The sequence below is a fragment of the Phaenicophaeus curvirostris genome, chromosome 19, assembly GCF_032191515.1.
Source record: "Phaenicophaeus curvirostris isolate KB17595 chromosome 19, BPBGC_Pcur_1.0, whole genome shotgun sequence".
NCBI classification, from domain to species: Eukaryota; Metazoa; Chordata; class Aves; order Cuculiformes; family Cuculidae; genus Phaenicophaeus; species Phaenicophaeus curvirostris.
The window spans coordinates 5,553,596-5,576,820 of NC_091410.1; the positions used below are offsets into that span (position 1 = coordinate 5,553,596).

Genomic DNA, 23,225 nt, shown 5'->3' on the forward strand with positions numbered 1-23,225 from the left:
TCATGGCAAGTAAGCTTTCCAAAGTGGCTGTGCTTGAAGCCACTAGCCACTGACATCCTGCCAGGAAATGTTTCTTGGGGATTCCTCATGTTTAATTACAGATCAGTGAAGAAAATGATCTGTTATAGGAGGAAGTCCAGATAAATGGAGCCAGCCAACAGAGCAGACTACTGGAAAATCTTAAAGGTCTATTAGAAATTACTAATTAGAAATTACTGCATTACTACACATAATACCGGCCAAAACTGTATATGAAAATACTTTCCCTATGATACTGCAGGGTTATAGTCTGCACATGGGCCTTGTACCAGGAAACCTGGTAAAAATGCAAAAATCAACTGAATAAACAAAAAGAGGAGATGTACTGCTCCTATTCCTCTGAAACACAACAGAGTGAAGTGAAGGATCTACATGCTGCTAGTTGTTGCAAATGTTAACATTTGGTCGGCTTATTTAGGTAACTAAAAGTCATGACCTCTAAAAAAGTTGAATGTTTGTCTGACTTCCTAGAAACTCAGGTGCTTTCTACGACTGGCCACGTGGTATTTCTTTGAAAATCCAATGCTGCATTTAGATATCCAGCTTTGATTTGTAAATTCTTGAACTAAGTTTTCTAACTTTGTATATAATTATTTTCACAAACAGCATACAAAGGAATAATTGGCAATACCATGTTTAAACTTACTGTATTATCTCTCCTTACGTACCATTTGCTCACATACAGCTCCCCAGAGTCGGGTCGCTTCCAACAGATTTCTGCCACTGTCAAGGGAATATCAGTGCAGTTGATATGACAGTCACACTGCAATTTAAGCATGAGATCAACTAGGAGGTTAACTATGGTACACTTAAGTTCTTGGACAAAGGAACATGGAAAAAAAGACGTCTTATTTTGTTCAGAGAGAACAGATCTCTAAAATTTCCAGCATGACTTTCTTAGATCATTCAACTTACCCTGTTGTCCATAGAAAGATTATCCTAATTTAGACCCAGAAACCAATTTGTTTATATATTTAAGACACATAAAGGACAGAATTTGGTAAGTAAAGGGGGCCCAGTTAACACCAGCTAATAGGGCTGATAGCACAGCTAACATTCACAGATCACTTCAACAGTAGGAAGTCGGTTGTACCCATTTAACCCCCATGTTACTACCAGAATCTATGCTAAAAAATGAGGAGGATGGCCTTGATCCAACAGTTCCCCTGCTTTGTACAGGAAGGTGGACTACAGGACTGCCTGAGATTCTTCCCAAATCACATATTCTATGATGCTGTTTAGATTTTTCAATAAACTGCATGTCAGAAAAAAAAAAAAGTTAACTAATTTGGGTAAAATATCTGCCCTTTCACAGTGTTCTCTGCTGACGAGCCCCTCCACAAACCGCAGCCATGTCGTCAGATGCCGAGATGGCGATCTTTGGGGAGGCAGCTCCTTACCTCCGAAAGTCAGAAAAGGAGAGAATCGAGGCCCAGAACAAGCCCTTCGATGCCAAGACTTCAGTCTTTGTGGTGCATCCTAAAGAATCCTTTGTGAAAGGGACAGTCCAGAGCAAAGAATCAGGGAAGGTCACTGTCAAGACTGAGGGTGGAGAGGTGGGTAAGATGCAAGATTTGCAAACAGCATTTGATTCCCTGTTGCAGCTCTTAGCTGACATACATGAATCTCCTTCCTTTGACAGACTCTGACCGTTAAGGAAGATCAAATCTTCCAAATGAACCCTCCCAAGTACGACAAAATCGAGGACATGGCCATGATGACCCACCTCCATGAACCCGCTGTGCTGTACAACCTCAAAGAGCGTTACGCAGCCTGGATGATCTACGTAAGTGCCAGCAGCAGCCTTCCCTTGGGGAGCTGGGAGGAACCGCTCTGCCAGGCTGAGCGCAGCCAACGTGCCCTCTGCCTTCCTTGCAGACCTACTCGGGTCTCTTCTGCGTCACTGTCAACCCCTACAAGTGGCTGCCGGTGTACAACCCGGAGGTGGTGTTGGCCTACCGAGGCAAGAAGCGCCAGGAGGCCCCTCCACACATCTTCTCCATCTCTGACAATGCCTATCAGTTCATGCTGACTGGTGAGTGGCTCTCAGAGTGATTCTATCAAAAAGACATTTTGAAAGTAACCACAGAATATTCCTGATAGGTATGTTGATATTTTCTGAACATATCATTAGATGTTTGTTTTGTTTCAGTCAATAGTGTTAATCACCGATAACTTAAACAGGATTTTTTCATATCGGTATTTCTAAAAGAGGAGTTTAGTACCAGAGATAGCGTGTCAGGAAACCAATAAGGCAAATGGACCAGGTGGAGCAAGGACAATCATTATGTCTGTAATGAAATACTGACACTGAGCAGGGTATGAGTTCGTATGGGACGTGAAAACTGTTTGACCAGTTCACGAAAGGGCTACAAGAAACCAATACCACAGAAGTTCAAATTTGTCTTGATAAAATCATGGTATGAAACAGAATTATATATTGCTGCTAGTTTTGCTTCCACCATTTTAATCCTTTCTTTCTCTGTGCTACTGGATTCAGAGCTATTATCCACGCTTAGGAGTCCTTTGTTGTGGGTCCTTACTCTCCCTTTCTCTACTGCTCTGAATACATTCCGGGTAGCAGAAAATTAAAAGAATTCTAATGATGGAGCATCCACAATTTCTCTGGGAATCCTGTTGCACTGCCTCACCACCCAGATAAAAAAACATTTCTTCTTTATATCCAGTCTAAACCTACCTTCTTTCAGTTTACAACCACTGTTTCATGCCCTGTCACTACAGGCTCTAGTAAAAGATCTTTCTCTGTCTTCCCAGCCCTCTGACCATTTTCATGGCCCTACTCTACACCCACTCTAACAGGTCCACAACTTTCCTGTACTGGAGACCTCAGAGTTGGTGGGAATATCCCATGTGGGATTTCTGAAGTGTGGAGTAAAGGACAGGAATCACCTACCTCTGTCCTGCTGGCTATGCATCTTTTCATAAAGCCCAGGATCTGATTGGTTTTCTGGGCTGCAAGGGCACATTGCTAGTTCATATCCAATTTTACATCCACCAGTGTTATAAGTCCGCCTCTGCAGGGCTGCTCTCAAGCCAGTCACTGCCCAGGCTGGACTGATAGTGGGGATTGCCCAGTACAAGGTGCAGAACTTTGTACTTGGCCTTCCTGAAGTCTACTAACTGCACTGCTCAGTTTGGTGTCATCTGCAAACATGCTCTCAGTCCCACTAGGTATGTTATTAATGGATGTATTAAATAGTATTGGTCCGAATATACACCCTCGAGGAATACCACTCATGAGCCAGTTGGACATTATGCCTTTGACTGTAACTCATTCGATGCAGCCAAATTCCTTATCTAACAGACCAAACATCAATACCTAGATCTCATCTCTATTTCAGAGACAAGAGTATATGGGTTTGTTTGGAGGTAACAATGTGATGAAATTGTTTTGCAAGGACTTAAATCAAAAAAAACCACACATTAATAGGAGTAAATTAAAAAAAAAAAGTAAACTTTTTTCTTGTCATAGCTTAAATTACTGCATTAATATTCAGTCTTTTTGTATTCTTTGTTTACAAAGTGTTCTCTTCTGCCTCTTCCACAGATCGTGAGAACCAGTCGATCCTGATCACGTACGTACATCCCTGCTCGGGTCCCTGTGGGGCTGCCCGGTGCCAGGAGACCTCCTGCCTGACCACACGCTCTCTGCTTCTCTCTTGGGTTTGGCAGCGGAGAATCCGGTGCCGGGAAGACTGTGAACACAAAGCGTGTCATCCAGTACTTTGCAACAATTGCAGCGAGCGGGGAGAAGAAGAAGGAGGAGCAGCAGACAGGCAAAATGCAGGTAAATTAATAGACACTGGCTTGAATCAATGTTTTCCTCTGTTCCTGACATAATTTTTGGAAAGGATAATCAGGAATAATTATCATCCTGCAGGGAACGCTTGAGGATCAAATCATCAGCGCCAACCCTCTGCTGGAGGCCTTCGGAAACGCCAAGACTGTGAGGAATGACAACTCCTCACGCTTTGTAAGTTTTTGATAAGAGGAGCTGGCATTTACAGGTGAACAAGGACGTCAGCACAGAAGCTGTCACTTCTGAAGAGTCATGGTCGGATAAGTGTATTCATTTTCCACCTGTTTTCATCAACTGAAAACTATCTAACTAGACTACCTAACCCAAAATATAACATTAAAGGTGTATTACAGCAAACAAATACTTACAAAGAGGGATCATATAAACAGGTAACAATATCTATGTTACTTAATATATACACACTATTGCTGGTAGCTGTCATGCAGGCTGTAGATACATATTTGTGTAAATTGATATAATGTGGAAGTGAGGGAGAGAGGAAAATACAGACAGACAAGATGGAAATTGCCTGCATCAGAGCAGGCAAATTTTTTCTGTCTTCTTTTTTAGATTCAGAACTAGGTAGGTCTATTAATCTGACTGTTGAGATCTTGAACAAGTTGTTTGGGGAGGGATAAGGACAAAGATGTCTTCAGGACTTTCTATCAGAAACAAAACTACTCTTTGACATAACCTTTTGATCATTTTAATTCAAAAAGATATTCATAGTTTGTATGAGATAAGCTGTGAATGTTCTTGAGAAACATATGACCAATCCACAGTCTCAGCCTGCTGTTTTGTGTTTTGGGTGTGTTGCACCTGTTACATATTTACAGACTTGGTGAAATTTCAAAGTGCCTTTATTTCTTCCCCTTCTAAAGGGAAAATTTATTCGAATCCATTTTGGAGCCACAGGCAAACTGGCTTCTGCTGACATTGAAACATGTAAGAGACCTCCTGACCTGATCCCATTCCTTCCTCCCTTTCTACCTCAGTATGCATTCTCAGGTCTAACTCTGTCCTACTGTCCTTGCCAGATCTGCTGGAGAAGTCCAGAGTCACTTTCCAGCTCAAGGCGGAAAGGAGCTACCACATATTCTATCAGATCATGTCCAACAAGAAGCCAGAGCTAATTGGTAGGAAATACTATGAATTGTTTGATGGAATCCGAATGTGTTTAACGTTTATCTTCTTTCCTACACCTAGATACGTCTTATTTCTCCCTCCAGACATGCTCCTCATTACCACCAACCCATATGACTACCAATTTGTCAGTCAAGGGGAGATCACTGTTCCCAGCATTGATGACAAGGAGGAGCTGATGGCTACAGATGTAAGTGACACAGAACATATTGCTATGTTGAAAGTTCCATTCCATGAACCAGAGGTTTATTTGGCTGATTTTGTTGCCAGAGTGCCATTGACATCCTGGGCTTCACTCCTGATGAGAAGACAGCCATCTACAAGCTGACAGGGGCTGTCATGCACTATGGGAACCTCAAGTTCAAGCAGAAGCAGCGTGAGGAGCAGGCAGAGCCAGACGGCACAGAAGGTATTAACAAAACCTAGAACTCCCAATAACAGAAACAGTTTAATAGCTGTCAGTTGGCATTCAGGTATCTTGGTCCAATTTACTTTCATAAAGACATAAATCTCAGCTTCCATAATATTTATGCTTCTAAATATCCCTTCAAGCTAACACAAAATTACAGTGCTGAAACATACAGCTACATCTTGAAGTATTTCTGCTTTCAAAGATCACTTCTCCTCTGTCACTGTCTCCCTCTCTGTTTATAGTTGCTGACAAGGCTGCCTACCTGATGGGTCTGAACTCAGCAGATCTGCTCAAAGCCCTCTGCTACCCCCGAGTCAAAGTGGGGAATGAATACGTGACCAAGGGTCAAACTGTGCAGCAGGTAATGATGACCTCGTGACTGGGAATATCTGGCTTGATTTACTCTCTTGTTCTAGGTACTGTTTTCCTTCTGCTGTGTTTTCATTTCAGGTGAACAATGCTGTAGGTGCTCTGGCCAAAGCTGTCTATGAGAAGATGTTCCTGTGGATGGTTGTTCGCATCAACCAACAGCTGGATACCAAGCAGCCCAGACAGTACTTTATTGGTGTCCTGGACATCGCTGGCTTTGAGATCTTTGATGTAAGGAACATAGAAATCATAGAATCATGGAATGGTTTGAGTTGGAAGGCACCTTAAAGACCACACAATTCCAACCCCACCCAACCCCACCCGCCTGCCATGGGCAGGGACACCTCCCACTGGATCAGGTTGCTCAAAGCGTCATCTAACCTGGCCTTGAACACATCCAGGGATGGTGCGTCCATGACTTCTCTGGGCAATCTGGGCCAGGGCGTCCCTACCCTCACAGGAAAACATTTCTCCCTAAGATATCATCTCATTCTCCCCTCTTGCAGCTATATATTCATTGCTTCTGAAAAACCAAAGGATGAGTTGAGCAGGAAGGCTGCATTGGCTGCCCTGAGTGCAGTCAGGGTAGTACTAAATTTGGGGAAGGTTCCTAAATCCAAAGGAGGATAGAAAACACTGACAATGTCTAATATTTTCAAAAGGACAATGGGAAAATTTACATATTAACAGAGAAAAGAGTGGTGTAAACTGGACCTTGATAGGGATAAGACTGCCACTTAATGTTGTAATATGATTTTAAAATAACTGATATATCTAAACATCATTAAGGTAGCAAAGAGCAAAACAAAAAATCTCAACCTCTTTAGAAACAGTTAATAGGATGTTTTAATATTTAAAAAATCTTTGATGGAACTGAGCATCCCTGCATGGGACAGACATAAGGACTAGACATAGGGATGAATTTCTTCACAATGAGAGTGGTGAGGCCCTGGCCCAGGTTGCCCAGATAAGCTGTGGCTGGCCCATCCCTGGAGGTGTTCAAGGCCAGGTTGGATGGGCCTTGGGTAGCCTGATCCAGTGGGAGGTGTCCCTGCCCATGGCAGGGGGGTGGAACTGGATGAACTTTAAGGTCCCTTCCAACCCAAACTATTGACTCTATTGTTCTATGGGGTTCTGAGTACAAAGGAGAAAGCTACACAGACAGTTCTTCATCTTTAGAATGAGTAAATCTTGTCTTTGCACTGAGCAGTTCAACAGCCTGGAGCAGCTCTGCATCAACTTCACCAATGAGAAACTGCAACAGTTCTTCAACCACCACATGTTCGTGCTGGAGCAGGAGGAGTACAAGAAGGAAGGAATTGAATGGACATTCATTGACTTTGGGATGGACCTGGCTGCCTGCATTGAGCTCATTGAGAAGGTATCCTTCTTGTTCATATGCACTGATGCTGGAATTCTCTAACTTCTGAGAGATACATAAAGACTTTATGTCTGGATTAAAATGATAAATTTCAGCTATTAAACTGTTCTGAATTTGTATAATTTGCAGTGTGTCCAGTAATGGCTAAAAATAGTGCCACAAGTAAATGTCAAAGAGCAAAGACAAAAAACTGTGAACCTCAGTTAATTTTCTGTGATGTGTTGTCCAGAAAGAACAGAAGCAACCTTCTGACATATCTCACAGCTTTCTGTCCTAGTACTAGACAATCTTTCTCTTTCTTATTTATTGTAATGTTTTCCAGCCCATGGGCATCTTCTCCATCCTGGAAGAGGAGTGCATGTTCCCCAAGGCGACTGACACCTCTTTCAAGAACAAGCTCTATGACCAGCATCTGGGCAAGTCCAACAACTTCCAGAAGCCCAAACCTGGCAAAGGCAAGGCTGAGGCTCACTTCTCGCTGGTGCACTACGCTGGCACGGTGGACTACAACATCACTGGCTGGCTGGAGAAGAACAAGGACCCCCTGAATGAAACTGTCATTGGGCTGTACCAGAAATCATCTGTGAAGACATTGGCCTTACTCTTTGCCTCTGCTGGAGGAGAAGCAGGTCAGTTCTCGGAAATGTCATCTCTTTTTTGGGTGCACAGTGGTTTTGAAAACGTGTGGAATCATGGATGGGCCCCAAAGCCATAAATATTTTATTATCTTCATTTTAGCGGAAGCCAGTGGTGGTGGTGGTGGCAAGAAAGGTGGCAAGAAGAAGGGTTCTTCTTTCCAGACTGTCTCAGCTCTTTTCCGTGTATGTAGACATTTTTGATCTACACAAATTAGACTTAAACTCTACTTTCAACTGTCTCAGCCTCAGCAAAAAAAAACTAACAACTTCTGTGCATATCCTCATTACAAAAAAAATAATCTTATGGAATGAAGAATGACACTGAAAAGTCCTAAATTTACACTTAAAATAAGTATGAAATTTCTCATAAAACTATGAAGTACCCATGCTTTGTCTCTCATTGGACTGATGACAAGATTTTTTCTTATCCTAAAAAGTGATGTTCAAGCTCAGAATCAGAGAGAACTGAGCTATTGCTTGGGGTATTAACAGTTGATAACTTCAGACCAGTGCATCTCCATTGAAAGGCCTTTTGTGCTTAAGCTCAAAGAACCTAAGAGTTAATTTTTCCATATTTCATTTCAACACACACTAAAATTATGGTCCCACAGGAGAACCTAAACAAGCTGATGACCAACCTACGCAGCACTCACCCCCATTTTGTCCGTTGCATCATCCCCAATGAAACAAAAACACCTGGTAAGACACTTAAAGAGAAAAAGAACTTCATCTAACACAGCCTTTCCCCTCTGGCTGCAAACTGTGGTATTCATTTATGTTCTGATTTGCTAGGTGCCATGGAGCATGAACTGGTGCTTCACCAGCTGCGGTGCAACGGCGTGCTGGAAGGGATCCGAATTTGCAGGAAGGGATTCCCCAGCAGAGTTCTCTATGCTGACTTCAAACAGAGGTAGGAGCTAGTCAGGTGTCCTCACTGACTGCTGTTCACCAAGCAGCTGAACATTGCCAGGGCCTCTGAATATGGAAGCACAACAGAGCTGCACAAGGCAGTGATTACAAGATTTACAAATATAGATTGGGGGGTGGCTACAACATGTTCTCAGACATAAATTACAAATGCAGCTAGAGTACTCAGGCCGTTGTATCAGCTGCAAGTTTCAGAGGAAGATGCTTTCCTCTTAAGCACACAGTGGTAACGTTCCTCTAGCAATTTTCTACAGCACAGTTTAAGTGAAGAAGTTATCAGCCTGAAACGACCAGGGATCAGTGTCCTCTTTACATCTATGACTGATTACCTAAAGACAGTAAATGTTTCCTTAAGTTTGTTATCAGATTATAATGACATCTCTAAACAAGGAATGGCATTCTAGCTTCCTCAGCCTCAAGCTGTTGCAAAGACTGCTGTGAATTTCAATAAGCAGAGTAACATCATGACTTGGGGTCACCTTCATTCATATTTCCTCTCATTCCACAGGTACAAGGTGCTTAATGCCAGCGCCATCCCAGAGGGACAGTTCATCGACAGCAAGAAAGCTTCTGAGAAGCTTCTTGGATCCATCGATGTGGATCACACCCAGTACAAATTTGGCCACACCAAGGTACAAACCCTCCTTGACTCACTCACTGGGTGCCTGTGCTTGGGCTTTACCTGACAGTGATGTGCTGCAACCTTCCCTTTCTCAAGGTGTTCTTCAAAGCTGGGCTGCTGGGACTTCTGGAAGAGATGAGGGATGACAAGCTGGCACAGCTCATCACCCGCACACAGGCCTTATGCAGGGGCTTCCTGATGAGAGTGGAGTACCAGAGAATGGTGGAGAGGAGGTAGACATTCCTCATCATCAGTTAAAGTCACTGTAAATGGGGGGAAGAGTTGGCACTCTTCATACAGAAAATATTCAATGTACATTTTAATTATGCTTCAGGGAGTCCATCTTCTGCATCCAGTACAATGTCCGTGCATTCATGAATGTGAAGCACTGGCCCTGGATGAAGCTGTTCTTCAAGATCAAGCCCTTGCTGAAGAGTGCAGAATCTGAGAAGGAGATGGCCAACATGAAGGGGGAGTTTGAGAAAACCAAGGAGGAGCTTGCCAAGTCTGAGGCAAAGAGGAAGGAGCTGGAGGAGAAAATGGTTTCTTTGCTGCAGGAGAAAAATGACCTGCAGCTCCAAGTGCAGGCTGTAAGTATTGCCATTTATTTCCCTCTCAGAAAAGAAGCCTCCATTCAGACTGCTCTTTTGCAAGTGAAGGTCAGCCTATAGATGACCAGATGTTAGATGTATGTTGAAACATCATACTGAAGCTGAAGAAACTAGTGTCCCACAGTAGCAGGATGAGCCTTCTAATAGCCTATAGAAAGAGGCAGGGAGCTCCAAGTGGGAATCAAGTGGTCTTTCCTTCTGAGGAAGAAGCCATCTATGGCTAGCCAAGATGAAACACTCAAAACAGAGCTGTACCTGAACCCCCCAACTCCCTTTGAGCAAGTGAGTTCTGCAAGCTTTATCTTTATCTCATCAAGATTAATTAATTTTGGACAATAATCCAAATTGATGCTCGTAAATTCAGCCACTTAATAACTAATGGATAATTGTTCATTCAGGAAGAGGGAAATACGGCTTGAAAATTCTCCTCAGTCTAAAAAGAAATTAATCCAGAGCTCCTGCTTCTGAACAAAACTCTCATCTCCCAGGGGTGTTCTATGGTGTTTTACTCTGCTCAAGAATGTGTACTATTCCCTGGGAAGATGAAAAGGAACAGGTATATACACCTTGATACAGGCAGGTATCAAACCTCCTAGTGAAATGGCTGAGTATTGCCCATTCTGCTTTAATCCACAGCCCTTAAATGCAAAATATGTATAGCAAACGTGGAGAGCACAAGTATGTATAACCCTAAACCCCCTTCTCTAGGTAGACACTTCATTCCATTGCATTATTTACACATAATTAAGTACAACACAGAGTAACAAAGCAGACGAGCAATCAAGAAAAATCTTTCCTTTCTGAGCACTGTGGTGATTTGCATCTGCAACAGGGATTTTCATCATATGCCATGTGGTAGATTCATGATTCACAACACCCCATGAACCTTGTAGGCACATCAAATTGAGAAAAATAACTTCCAACAGTATTTGATATTCAAAACTCACTTTACAAAGCAGTTGTAAATTACTCATATTATTTTAAGCACCAAAATTACCAAATACATTATTCATGTTTCCCCTAGTTACAGATTTGAGTCTACAGATAGAAAATGGGAAATGTAGGGATTTTTCCTCAGTCTAAAAGAGAAAAATAGACACAGAACAGTTTTTCTTTTGAGAATAATAAATCCTTTACAACCCCACAACACTGGGTTCAGCATAAATTGCAAAACAGAAGCCACTGGTTACTGTGTATGAAGCAAAAAGCCTGAAAATCCATTCAGTTTAAAAATTACTAACAGAGACGGTCACTTCTTTCGCGATGCCTGCAAGTGCAGGAAGTATTCTCAGAACTACAAATTCTGAGAGATATTTTAGAAAGAGCCATAATAATTGAATTCCAAGCTGGGAACTTGCATAACAATTCACAGACAAAAAAACCTGACAACATCATTAAGTCATTTGAGCAGAAGGACTGGTTCAGGCATGGCTGGTACATATGTCATTTTATTAAGATAAAAGATAAGGAGAGAATCCAAATAGTATAAACAAAAGATAATCTGTGTCTTCCCACCAGGAAGCAGATAGCTTGGCTGATGCTGAGGAAAGGTGTGACCAGCTCATCAAGACTAAAATTCAGCTAGAAGCCAAAATTAAGGAGGTGACTGAAAGGGCAGAGGATGAGGAGGAAATCAATGCTGAGCTGACAGCCAAGAAGAGGAAACTGGAGGATGAATGTTCAGAGCTGAAGAAAGATATTGATGACCTTGAGTTAACACTGGCCAAGGTTGAGAAGGAAAAACATGCCACGGAAAACAAGGTATGAGACAGATGTTATCCTCACTCGACAAGAATTCTGGTTTGTTACATAAAATAAAGTTTAAAACAGTACATTTTATCGACCCACCAAGGTGAAAAACCTCACCGAGGAGATGGCAGCCCTGGATGAGACCATTGCCAAGCTGACAAAAGAGAAGAAAGCCCTCCAAGAGGCCCATCAGCAGACACTGGACGACCTGCAGGCAGAAGAGGACAAAGTCAATACTCTGACCAAAGCTAAGACCAAGCTGGAGCAGCAAGTGGACGATGTAAGTAAAGCTGCATATGAGAATATTAAAGCTGTTACACAGTCAGGGACTACCAGCAGAGAACTGAGTCTTGTTTGTTGTAGCTGGAAGGGTCCCTGGAGCAGGAGAAGAAACTGCGCATGGACCTGGAGAGAGCAAAGAGGAAACTCGAAGGAGACCTGAAGCTGGCTCATGACAGCATAATGGATTTGGAAAATGATAAGCAGCAGCTGGATGAGAAACTGAAGAAGTAAGTGTGGCTGTGGGGCACCTCAGTGTGGGGCTGGTTCTCTTGCCTTTTTCCTTTGAGCTCTAACACCGTGTGCTTTGCCCCAAGGAAAGACTTTGAAATCAGCCAGATCCAGAGCAAAATTGAGGATGAGCAAGCCCTGGGCATGCAGTTACAGAAGAAGATCAAGGAGCTCCAGGCAAGTCTCTGTTCCATCCCCTCTCTCACCCTGGCACAGGTCAGGCAGGAGGAGGGCATGGGTGTGAAGGGTTCCCAATGTTCTCCAGGCTCGGATTGAGGAACTGGAGGAGGAAATTGAGGCAGAGAGAACTTCTCGGGCAAAAGCAGAGAAGCATCGGGCTGACCTCTCGCGGGAGCTGGAGGAGATCAGCGAGCGCCTGGAAGAAGCAGGAGGGGCTACAGCAGCTCAGATTGATATGAACAAGAAGCGCGAGGCAGAATTTCAGAAGATGCGTCGCGACCTCGAAGAGGCCACGCTGCAGCACGAAGCCACGGCTGCCACCCTGCGCAAGAAGCACGCGGACAGCACAGCTGAGCTTGGGGAGCAGATCGACAACCTGCAACGAGTGAAGCAGAAGCTGGAGAAGGAGAAGAGTGAGCTGAAGATGGAGATTGACGACCTGGCCAGTAACATGGAGTCTGTCTCCAAAGCCAAGGTGCACAAATACCTTAGAAGTTCACTAACCTAGTGGAATACAATAAAATTTCTTGCACTTGCTATTGTTAGGAGCAGGAATGGTTAACTCCTCTCTTTCTGTGTGTTGACACACAGGCAAGTCTGGAGAAGATGTGTCGCACACTGGAAGACCAATTGAGTGAGATTAAGACAAAGGAAGAAGAGCATCAGCGCATGATCAATGACCTCAATACTCAAAGAGCTCGTCTGCAGACAGAAGCAGGTCAGACACGCACCTCTCTGTTGGGCGAATGTATAATGTGAGAGAGTTAATGCAGAAATTACCCATCTGGGCACACGGTCTGTCCAAATGCTTGGCCTTCTCTGTAATAAGAAATGCATGAAATGAGACCATAAGGTTCTGCAAGGCCTGCTGACTGTCTGGTTTTAAGCCCCCAAATGTCAACAATACTGTCATCAATGGCAACTAAAGAAATGTACATCTGCAAATTTTCCAGGTACATATTCTCGCCAGGTGGAGGAGAAGGATACTCTGATTTCTCAGCTGTCAAGAGGCAAGCAGGCATTCACCCAGCAGATTGAGGAACTCAAGAGGCACCTAGAGGAAGAGATAAAGGTGAGAAGGCTTTCCACATTCTGTCTTATCCATTATATTACTCCTCTCTGAGGGATGCTTCAGACTTTTATGCAACAACAGTACAACAAGGATGAGAAAGGAAAAAGATCACCTGGGTAATTCAGTGCAAGCCTTCTCAAGTTAGCTATTCCCTAGAGTACGTCCATTATTTCTTTTGTCAATCCCAGCTTTGTTCTCCATTCAATATATTGTTTTCATTTTGCATAGAGAAATAATCTAGCATTCAATAACACTTCAGTCAGGAGATTTCCCAGGTTATCCCAGCTAGAGGAGGGTGCTGGCCTCTTCTCCCTGTCTCCAGGGGACTGGACAAGGGGGAATGGCCTCAAGCAGTGCCAGGGGAGGTTCAGACTAGGTATCAGAAAGAATTTTTTCATAGAAAGGGTCATTGGGCACTGGAACAGGCTGCCCAGGGAGGTGGTTGTGTCACCATCACTGGAGGTATATAAAAGACGGGTAGACAAAGTGCTCAGGGACATGGTTCAGCAGCAGACAGGAATGGTTGGACTCCATGAGCCAGGAGGCCTTTTCCAATATGGTGATACTATGATTACCATTTCATATTCCAATCCAACTATATCCCCAGGCCAAGAACGCGCTGGCCCACGCCTTGCAGTCTGCTCGCCATGACTGTGACTTGCTCCGTGAACAATATGAGGAGGAGCAGGAAGCCAAGGGGGAGCTGCAGCGAGCCCTGTCCAAGGCCAACAGCGAAGTGGCCCAGTGGAGAACCAAATACGAGACGGACGCTATTCAGCGCACGGAGGAGCTGGAGGAGGCCAAGTATGGGGGAGGACGGTGGGGAAAGCTGGCAGAGACTATGGACAGAAATTTGAGGAAGACCACTGTTATAATGTCAGGAAGAATCCAATGCTCTGCTTTGGTAGTGGGGTGGCAGGAGGATAGCGAATTCATGCTCTAATGCCTGTGAGTTGAAAAAATAACACAGGCAACCATGTAGGAGGCAGGGAATGGCATAAAGACGCCAGGTAGTACTTAGAAATAGAAAAGGAATATGGACCACAGATTGTAAAGTGACTAAGCATACTCCTGATAAAGCACCACAGTATAAATATCTCCATGCTTGCTAAATGCAAACCATGCTAACCTCCTCCTTCCAGGAAGAAGCTGGCTCAGCGCCTGCAGGATGCAGAGGAACACGTTGAAGCCGTCAATGCCAAATGTGCCTCCCTGGAAAAGACAAAGCAGAGGCTGCAGAATGAAGTCGAGGACCTGATGATTGACGTGGAGCGATCAAATGCTGCCTGCGCAGCTCTGGATAAGAAGCAGAAGAACTTTGACAAGGTCTTTGGGCTCCAGCCCTGGGGTTCCTGGGCAGAGCATTCCCTCCCCCTTGCCACATCCATACTCAGACCTGTTTTCTCTTCAGATCCTGGCAGAGTGGAAGCAGAAGTATGAGGAAACACAGGCCGAGCTGGAAGCCTCCCAGAAGGAGTCTCGCTCTCTCAGCACGGAGCTGTTTAAGATGAAAAATGCCTATGAGGAGTCCATGGACCACCTGGAAACGCTGAAGCGTGAGAACAAGAACTTGCAGCGTAAGTCCCTGGCCCTTGGCTCCTGGCAGGGCTTTCTCACAATCTTGTCTACTAAGCACTGCACATGGGTCTGTGCCTGCAGGATGGAAAGATGCCTATCACCCTGTTTGTCACCATGGTGTGGCAGGAGTCCTCCCATTTCGCTCTATCCTTGACCGTGCCATTGTTCTTTGCTCCCGCAGAGGAGATTTCTGACCTCACAGAGCAGATTGCAGAGGGAGGAAAGGCAATTCATGAACTGGAGAAAGTCAAGAAGCAGATTGAGCAGGAGAAATCTGAACTCCAAGCCTCCCTGGAGGAAGCTGAGGTACATGCCCTTAATCACTGATTTCCAAATTTGGGTACAGAGGAGCAGAGTGAGAAAGAAAAGCTTGGGACTCTCAGGGAAAGTCAAGACCATCCACATCATGCAGCACTAAACGCTCCTGTTTTATGTATAGGCAGTAGTGCAGAAGAGAACAAAAAAAAATCCTTTTAATGACACAGTGTTTCTTTATATTTAGGCCTCCATAGAACATGAAGAGGGGAAGATCCTGCGCCTGCAGCTTGAGCTCAACCAAGTGAAGTCAGAGATTGACAGGAAGATAGCAGAGAAAGATGAGGAGATCGACCAGATGAAGAGAAACCATCTCAGAATGGTGGAATCCATGCAGAGCACCCTGGACGCTGAGATCAGGAGCAGGAATGAAGCCCTGCGGCTGAAGAAGAAGATGGAGGGAGACCTGAATGAAATGGAGATCCAGCTGAGCCATGCCAACCGCCAGGCTGCAGAGGCACAGAAGAACCTAAGAAACACACAGGGAGTGCTCAAGGTATGGGTTAATAGACCTGGTACTCACTGGCTACTAAAAGAGCTAAAAATTTTCCTGTTCTGCAGTTCTATTAGTTTTCTCTACTGTGGCGAAAACAGGAAGTAGAAAAACTGTCTTGCATGTCTTACAGGACACCCAGATCCACTTGGACGATGCTCTGAGGACACAGGAGGACCTGAAGGAGCAGGTGGCCATGGTGGAGCGCAGAGCAAACCTGCTGCAGGCTGAAATTGAGGAGCTACAAGCAGCCCTAGAGCAGACGGAAAGATCAAGGAAAGCAGCAGAGCAAGAACTGATGGATGCCAGTGAGCGAGTTCAACTCCTCCATTCTCAGGTAAAGTTACAGAGCTGAACAGATGTAATATCTACAGCTCTATGAGAACCAGAATGATCTTTATTATCCTTTTAACAGCTGCATGCCACTGTGTCTTCAGCAGTCCATAATTACCATTAATCAGCAGGGCATATTCTTCATAGAAAACATTCATAAAACCATAAATATAAATGGCTATTTATTTTTTCTAAATATGATATAAAGCTGCTGGAGAAACACCGTGGGTTTTCTTTAACAGAACACCAGCTTGATTAACACCAAGAAGAAGCTGGAAACAGACATTGCCCAAATTCAGGGTGAAATGGAGGACACAATCCAGGAAGCCCGCAACGCTGAAGAGAAGGCCAAGAAGGCCATCACTGATGTGAGTTGGAGGCTCCTTTCACTGGTTAAGATAAGCACCTTCTCCCCAAGCACGTCACCAGTCTCACAATGGCTTTGATCCTTTGCTCTCATCAGGCAGCCATGATGGCAGAAGAGCTGAAGAAGGAGCAGGACACCAGCGCCCACCTGGAGAGGATGAAGAAGAACCTTGACCAGACAGTGAAGGACCTGCAGCTTCGTCTGGATGAGGCTGAGCAGTTGGCTCTGAAAGGAGGCAAGAAGCAAATCCAGAAACTGGAGGCCAGGGTGCGTAGGAGTTTTATCTGTGCATGAGTGAGCATGTGCCTTGGAGAGATACCAGGGAAGCTGCAAAGATGGGCTTCTCCTTGCAGGTGCGGGAGCTGGAAGGGGAGGTTGATGCTGAGCAGAAGCGCAGCGCTGAAGCCGTGAAGGGTGTGCGCAAGTACGAGAGGAGGGTGAAGGAGCTGACCTACCAGGTAAGGCAGGAGGTCTCTTTTGGTCAACACACCCTCATCCCAGGAAGCCAAAGCTTTTCAAACAAATTCCAAGGGGAAACATTATTTTGTGATGCAGAGAAACCAATAATTCATTCTTTTTTCTGTTTGCCAACCACTTTAGTCTGAGGAAGACCGGAAGAATATTCTCAGGCTGCAGGATCTGGTGGACAAGCTGCAAATGAAGGTGAAATCCTACAAGAGACAAGCTGAGGAGGCCGTAAGTATTGCTTGTAGAACTGGCAAGCATTGCTTTCTGTGGGTGTCACAGGTGCTGAGGACAGGATTATCAGAAATTTGGAAAATACCAGTGATTATCAACTGAGGGGTTTAGGGGTTTTGTCATCCAGATAAACTCCCCTGAAATCTGAGCACCAAATGGGTAGGAGAATGAGTACACAAATGACTGACCTAAATGACTAATTGCTCCTCAAGCCTGACACATTGCTGGTGAAGCTCCTCACACTGGGGTCCTAAATAAAGGAGGATAAGGAGGCTTGTCATTGGTGGGTGGGGGATGGAGGTCTGGGCCTTCCGCTCAGGGCTGAGTTGCAGGAGATTGGAAAGCCCTGCCCTGGGCTCCTCCCCACCACCTCTCTCTCCCTGCACAGGAGGAGCTTTCCAATGTCAACCTCTCCAAGTTCCGCAAGATCCAGCACGAGCTGGAGGAAGCCGAGGAGCGCGCTGACATTGCAGAGTCACAGGTCAACAAGCTTCGGGTGAAAAGCCGGGAGTTTCACAGCAAGAAAATTGTACAGGCAGAGTGAGGATGTCTTGCAGCAACAAAGTGACCTGAGGGAAGCACAAAATGTGAACCCTCTGTCACTTTCTTCAGTAGTGAGTCTATGTAGCCATGTTGATCTTTAGAGAATAAAAACAGTAGATTCTTCTGCATACAGAGCAAAAGCAGTGCTTTGGGGTTTTAATATTCAATTCAACAGTTACTTAAGCTTTGGTTGCTTTCAAACAATTCATTCTCATGAATAAGCTCCAGAAGTTTATTTTCTTGATTAAGATCCAGCAATCGTAGAAATCCAGCTGCTCTAACAAACAGCTACAGCCATCAGAGCAAACTACTTCTTTTGCACTTCGCTGTTTCCCAGTAATGGAATTGCAATTTAAAATTAGAATTATTTTCTATAAAAAGTAAAATCATAAACCCCTGCTTTACAAATTTTACAAGGACACATATCAAGAGGAACTGTGTTTGATTATGTAAAATTGGTAATACAAACACAGAATCATAGAATGACTTAGGTTGGAAGGGACATTAATGCCCACACGGATCCACCCCCAGCCATGGGCAGGGACACCTCCCACTGGATCAGGGGCTCCAAGCCCCATCCAACCCGACCTTGAACACCCCCAGGGATGGGGCAGCCACAACTTCCCTGGGCAACCTGGGCCAGGTCCTTTCCACCCTCATCATGAAGAATTTCTTCCCGATGTCTAATCTAAATCTTCCCTTTCCCAACTTAAAGCCACTCCCCCTCATCTGATCACTCCATGCCCTTATAAAAATTCCCTCCCCAGAATGAAAGAAATCTCTACGTCTGACAGCCTGAGAATCCAGGGAAATACTATACACAGCAGCTGCATGCTGCCAGCTAGTGCATCCTTTGTGCCTTTGCAGCAACAGATGAGTTTTGTTGTATAAGTGAACTGAACACTGAATGGAATGAAGCACCCAACAGTTACTTTTTATTTCACATGGGCTAAAAATATAAACAATTAAAATAGGAATGAAATGTGCGGGCAAGACAAAAATGAGGAAAAGCTGCCCATTCAGAAGAGCTTCAAGGCAGAAAGGATTGCTCCCCGGCCATTCCAATCAGTGTCACCAGAGGGCTGTGTGGTGACGGCAAGTCTGGATACCACTGGTGCCTCCTCCTGAAGCAAAGAGGATTTTACCCACTGGGAGGTCACAATGACACTCACATGAGTGCTTCATTTATCTGGAATAGGTGTTTAACAGAGGCAACTGCCTAATTACCTGCACAAGAAGCAGCAGTGCACTTAAAATACGGCACAGACGTTCTGGTAGCACTGGAACCTGATGCATTTTGTAGCTGCCAAGGGCAGGTTCTACAAGCAGATGTCTAGAATGCTAAGGGACACTTGTCCCTCTCTCACTACAGGGACACTCGTGGGTCCCTCGAGCTTCCTGCCACATTTCCAGGGAGTACTTCAAGAAGCTGAGAAGCTGCCTGGAGGGGAGCTGGAGCTCTTGGAGGGGACGTGGGAAGGAGACCGCAGGAACGAAGCCTTTTGCACTGACCACAGTGCTCAGGGTGTTTGCAGCAACAGCCTTCAGGCTTCTCCCAAACACACTGAGGTTCACACCCAAGGAATCCTCCCATCTTATAACTAAATATGGAAGCACTCTGCTAGGCAGCAGCTAAATATATGTAAGGAAAAGACGACACCCTGTGCCGACTCCTGTGTCACTGGAAGTAATGCTCTTGAGAGACAGCATCTTTATCTGTAAAGCTGTGAAAGCTGCATTGATGCCAGCGATATCTGGGCACCAAAGAAGGGAAACCACCCCTTTTCTCTCTCCCCTCTCACAGTACGCTCTCAGAAAGTAGGTGGCATTCTTTCATTTCAGGCAAACTCTTTGTTTCCACACCTTGATAACAAGCAAAAGGATTTTGTTTGTATTAAAATACGCATTTCTTTAAACAAACAAATGATACAAAATGCAAGCTCTGTGGGTACCTTTGTAACCTGCTGACCGATTCACAAATGCTACAACAGCTTAGGGACCATATTTAGATGCCTGCACCTCTTGTTCTCCTTGGACACTATTACAATGATCATCCAAAATGAACAGCCTGGCCTGACTGTGGAAGAATCCTGCTGCGCTATTAATGGGAGGGGTAAAGAAAACTAATTTCTCCTCACTTTCTGATTTGCTGCCTTAGCTGAAGGAGAGGAGTCATTTTGCACTGACTCACTATTTCTGGAGTCAGGCTGCTTGTGACCTGATAAATGCTGATTCAAAGGTAACTGATCTTGGGGGGAAAAACATCATTCCTAGCAGTCACTACTTGTCAATAACATCTCATAATAACATTCAACATTGCTGTTCTCCAAGCATTTCCAAGCCATATAATCAGGACCCAGAAACATTGCTTTGACCAATGATGTTTGTTCCTTCTCATTGACAGAAAAGGAGAGGGACAGAGGGTGAAACAGCGAACGAAAGAGAAAATGAGATGAGAGAGAGAGAATGGGGCCGGGAGGATTTCAAGAATAAAACGGAGAAAGAGCAAAACGTGAGAAAGGGAGAGGTAGGAAGGAGAAAAGGAAGGAGGGAGGGAAGGAAACAACCAAAGGAACATCATCTAGCTATTGGAACCTGACCTTAGGCTCCGAGTCTGCTGGTTTTCATTACCCGTGAGAGCATTTACTTGTTACATCAGCCCTCTTAGAAGTAGCTGGGGCAGGCAGACTATGTCTGGTGCCTCCTCACACCCCAAGCTCTTTTGAGCAGTGGTGCTGAAAACAGTGAAGGAAGGTGCACCCTGGGAAAACAGGGGGGCTGGTGGAGACTGGGAAGATGGATAGAGTGTGGGATGCTTCTGAGAGAGTGGATTTATACATTGGACATTGAATGACACACTACTACTTTGCAAGCCAGCCATGTTTTTAAATACAGAGTGCCTAGATGTGATGATCTTCATGGCAGACCCTTCAAACAAGGAAAAAGTCTAGGGAGAACATAGGGAAAAATTTTGTTTTCCTAGGGGCGATTTGAGATTGTGGATAAACCCTTGTGGATGTGAGGGGGAAATGAGAATGAAAAAGATAACACAAAATAATCCACAACAGTTCTGTATGTAACTGCACGCACCTTAGTCCATTGTCAGGAGATGTTCTGGGTGTTCAAACTGATGTCTGGATCATAAGAAAGTTGTGACAACACCTAAGAAGAGCACAGCCACAGCACAAAGGATTATATGCATGTTCCTCCCATTCACAACATTCAAAAACAAGCCATCAAAACCATATTAATCAGCTGACATTAGGGCACCTCTGTTATCTGTCAGCGATTGCAATTTATCAACACGTTCTCAGACCTTTTCTGGTGAGTAGTCACTTTCTTGAGTTCACACTATACCAGTAACGCTAATTTTCCTTCTCTCCAAATCCTCCTCCTTGAACTCCTTCTACCACCTGTTGTCTCTGTTTTTGCCAGAGACCACCCAACCTTCTCACCCTACTCACCTGCTCTGTAACGGGAGCTCCTCAGCTGCTTTGGTGAGTGATGGAAAGGGCATTCTTAATGTCATGTCCTCATCCAGGACCCACTCTCCAGTTCTCTTCCATCGATGCTTGCTGGAAAGACAGAAGGATCCTAAGTAACTGTGCAACTTCAGCATGCTCTCAGCACCTGTCCAGGTACTATATTTTACCTTCTTCACTTTACAGTTTAGTGGTGCGGAGCTGTCATTAGAGTTCCAGTTGCTCTCTTCCTCCTCTGTCTTCTGAAAGACATTATAAGCATGGAACATCACACATACTTATGTGGCAGACTTCTAGACCATTAAGCTACACCACAAACGCATTGCAAAAAGTGACCCCAGAGTAGAGTCAAGAGAGTGCAATTAGGAGACAGAAAGATCTTCACAGTCCCTCCATGCCTTGGTGGAAGGGACAGGGTGGTCTTCACAAGTAACTTCTAGCCCCAGAAATGCTAGCTAACCATTGCCATGGCCAGTGTCATGAAGGGCCATAATTATCCTACACCCAGCCTGTATGTCTCCTCCGAATATTTTTAATTTTCTGATAGTTTTGTTCATTGATCTGTTTTCCTCAAAAATCAGTTGATACCTCTAGTCTTATCTCATGCTCATCATGGGATTATTTTTTTTAACTACATAGCACAACACCACCACTTTGGAATAGACACCCCCTGCACAGAATATTCAAAGCATGCATTTCATTAATCAACAGGAGAAAGAGAGGTTTTAATAAGGAAAGTGTGTCCTACCATCTCCAGAGTCCAGCTGCACCTTAGTGTTGGGAAGTGTTGGGATGAGAAGTCTTGCTCTGAACGATCAGTGTTTCAGCAATTCTGTTTCTTTGGTGCTAATATTCCTGGGAGCTCTCATTTTACACAGAGGGCAGCAGAAATGCTGCTAGAGCAGAGGCTGGGCATTGCCTGTCAGATGGTTCCTCAGAGGTCCCGCAGGGTGCACTGATCCCTCCAGCATGCCCTGTTCATACCGAGAGCAGGGCCGACAACAGTGCTTGCAAGCTGCAAATCCTAAGGGGAATATTTCTCAAGTAAAATGTTGTACTGAATCATCCACAGATTGATAAGACCTGGCCACTTTATTTCGGGTTTTTTTTTCTCCCTGAAGATCTTGATAATTTTAGTTCTTTCTGTATCATAGTTTAGACTTCTATCTGACAAGACTCCTGTTTGGTACAGCTAAGTTTAAAGAATCATAGAATCAGAATAGTTTGGGTCGGAAGGGACCTAGCTCATCATCCCTCTACTGAGATGAGAAAGATTTGCCACACCATTCACATCCCAGGTCTAAGATCCTTCTATTTGCCTGAGACAATAGGATTCACTGTAGGCAGTTCAGTTGTGAAGAAAGTTCAAAGTAGAAGATGCTCTGAGAGACTGGCACCCTTTTTTTGGCAAAGTTAAATATTACTTTGTCGGTTCCTTTAATCAGTTCATAGGCAGTACCTGAAATAGCTGTGCTTCTCTCCAAAGGAGGGGAGAAGCTTGAGATAAGGGATTGTTTAACCATTATTGCCACCGAAGCACCTCACAACCGTTATCAGAATTAACCAAAGGCTTGACATGGAGAAGACTGGCAGGAATGGGTTCCCAGCAGAACAGCCTCAGAAAGGATGTAGGGATAAGTAGCCCAGAAAAAAAAGAAAAAAGAGAGAGAGAGAGAGAGAAGGACAGAATCCTTAAGAAGAACAGAGAATTTGACTCTCTATGAAAGAAAATCAGGCAGAAATTAAGGATAAGTTAGTAGAGCCTCTGGGTTGAAGAATGGCACAGGCTTGCAGTGCCTAGTGACCTGACTCCAAGGAAAAGTTTATTGGTCACAGTTCAGTTACAGTACGAATTTGCTATGCAGTTCGGGCAGCCAGAAAACATTATCACAAAAGCCCTGGGAAAGAAAATCCCATAGGATACCCATACAGGCATGGCAAA

At 44.5% G+C, this 23,225-nt stretch overlaps 1 protein-coding gene across 1 annotated transcript; it reads left to right on the forward strand.

Moving 5' to 3' along the window:
• Window positions 1-1,391: 1,391 nt before the first annotated feature.
• LOC138728775 (myosin heavy chain, skeletal muscle, adult-like) lies at window positions 1,392-17,913 on the forward strand. Its single transcript, XM_069872393.1, has 38 exons — window positions 1,392-1,595; window positions 1,682-1,825; window positions 1,918-2,074; window positions 3,608-3,635; window positions 3,733-3,847; window positions 3,941-4,033; window positions 4,741-4,804; window positions 4,897-4,995; window positions 5,089-5,192; window positions 5,273-5,411; window positions 5,657-5,775; window positions 5,865-6,014; window positions 6,994-7,164; window positions 7,487-7,793; window positions 7,903-7,985; window positions 8,414-8,501; window positions 8,595-8,712; window positions 9,238-9,361; window positions 9,448-9,584; window positions 9,686-9,941; window positions 11,481-11,723; window positions 11,815-11,991; window positions 12,075-12,220; window positions 12,308-12,398; window positions 12,487-12,876; window positions 12,993-13,119; window positions 13,355-13,473; window positions 14,081-14,277; window positions 14,616-14,799; window positions 14,885-15,050; window positions 15,233-15,357; window positions 15,554-15,862; window positions 15,993-16,196; window positions 16,435-16,560; window positions 16,656-16,826; window positions 16,913-17,017; window positions 17,160-17,255; window positions 17,647-17,913. Exons 1-38 carry the CDS (start codon window positions 1,392-1,394, stop codon window positions 17,800-17,802), a joined length of 5,832 nt encoding a protein of 1,943 aa, XP_069728494.1. The 3' UTR covers window positions 17,803-17,913.
• Window positions 17,914-23,225: the final 5,312 nt, after the last annotated feature.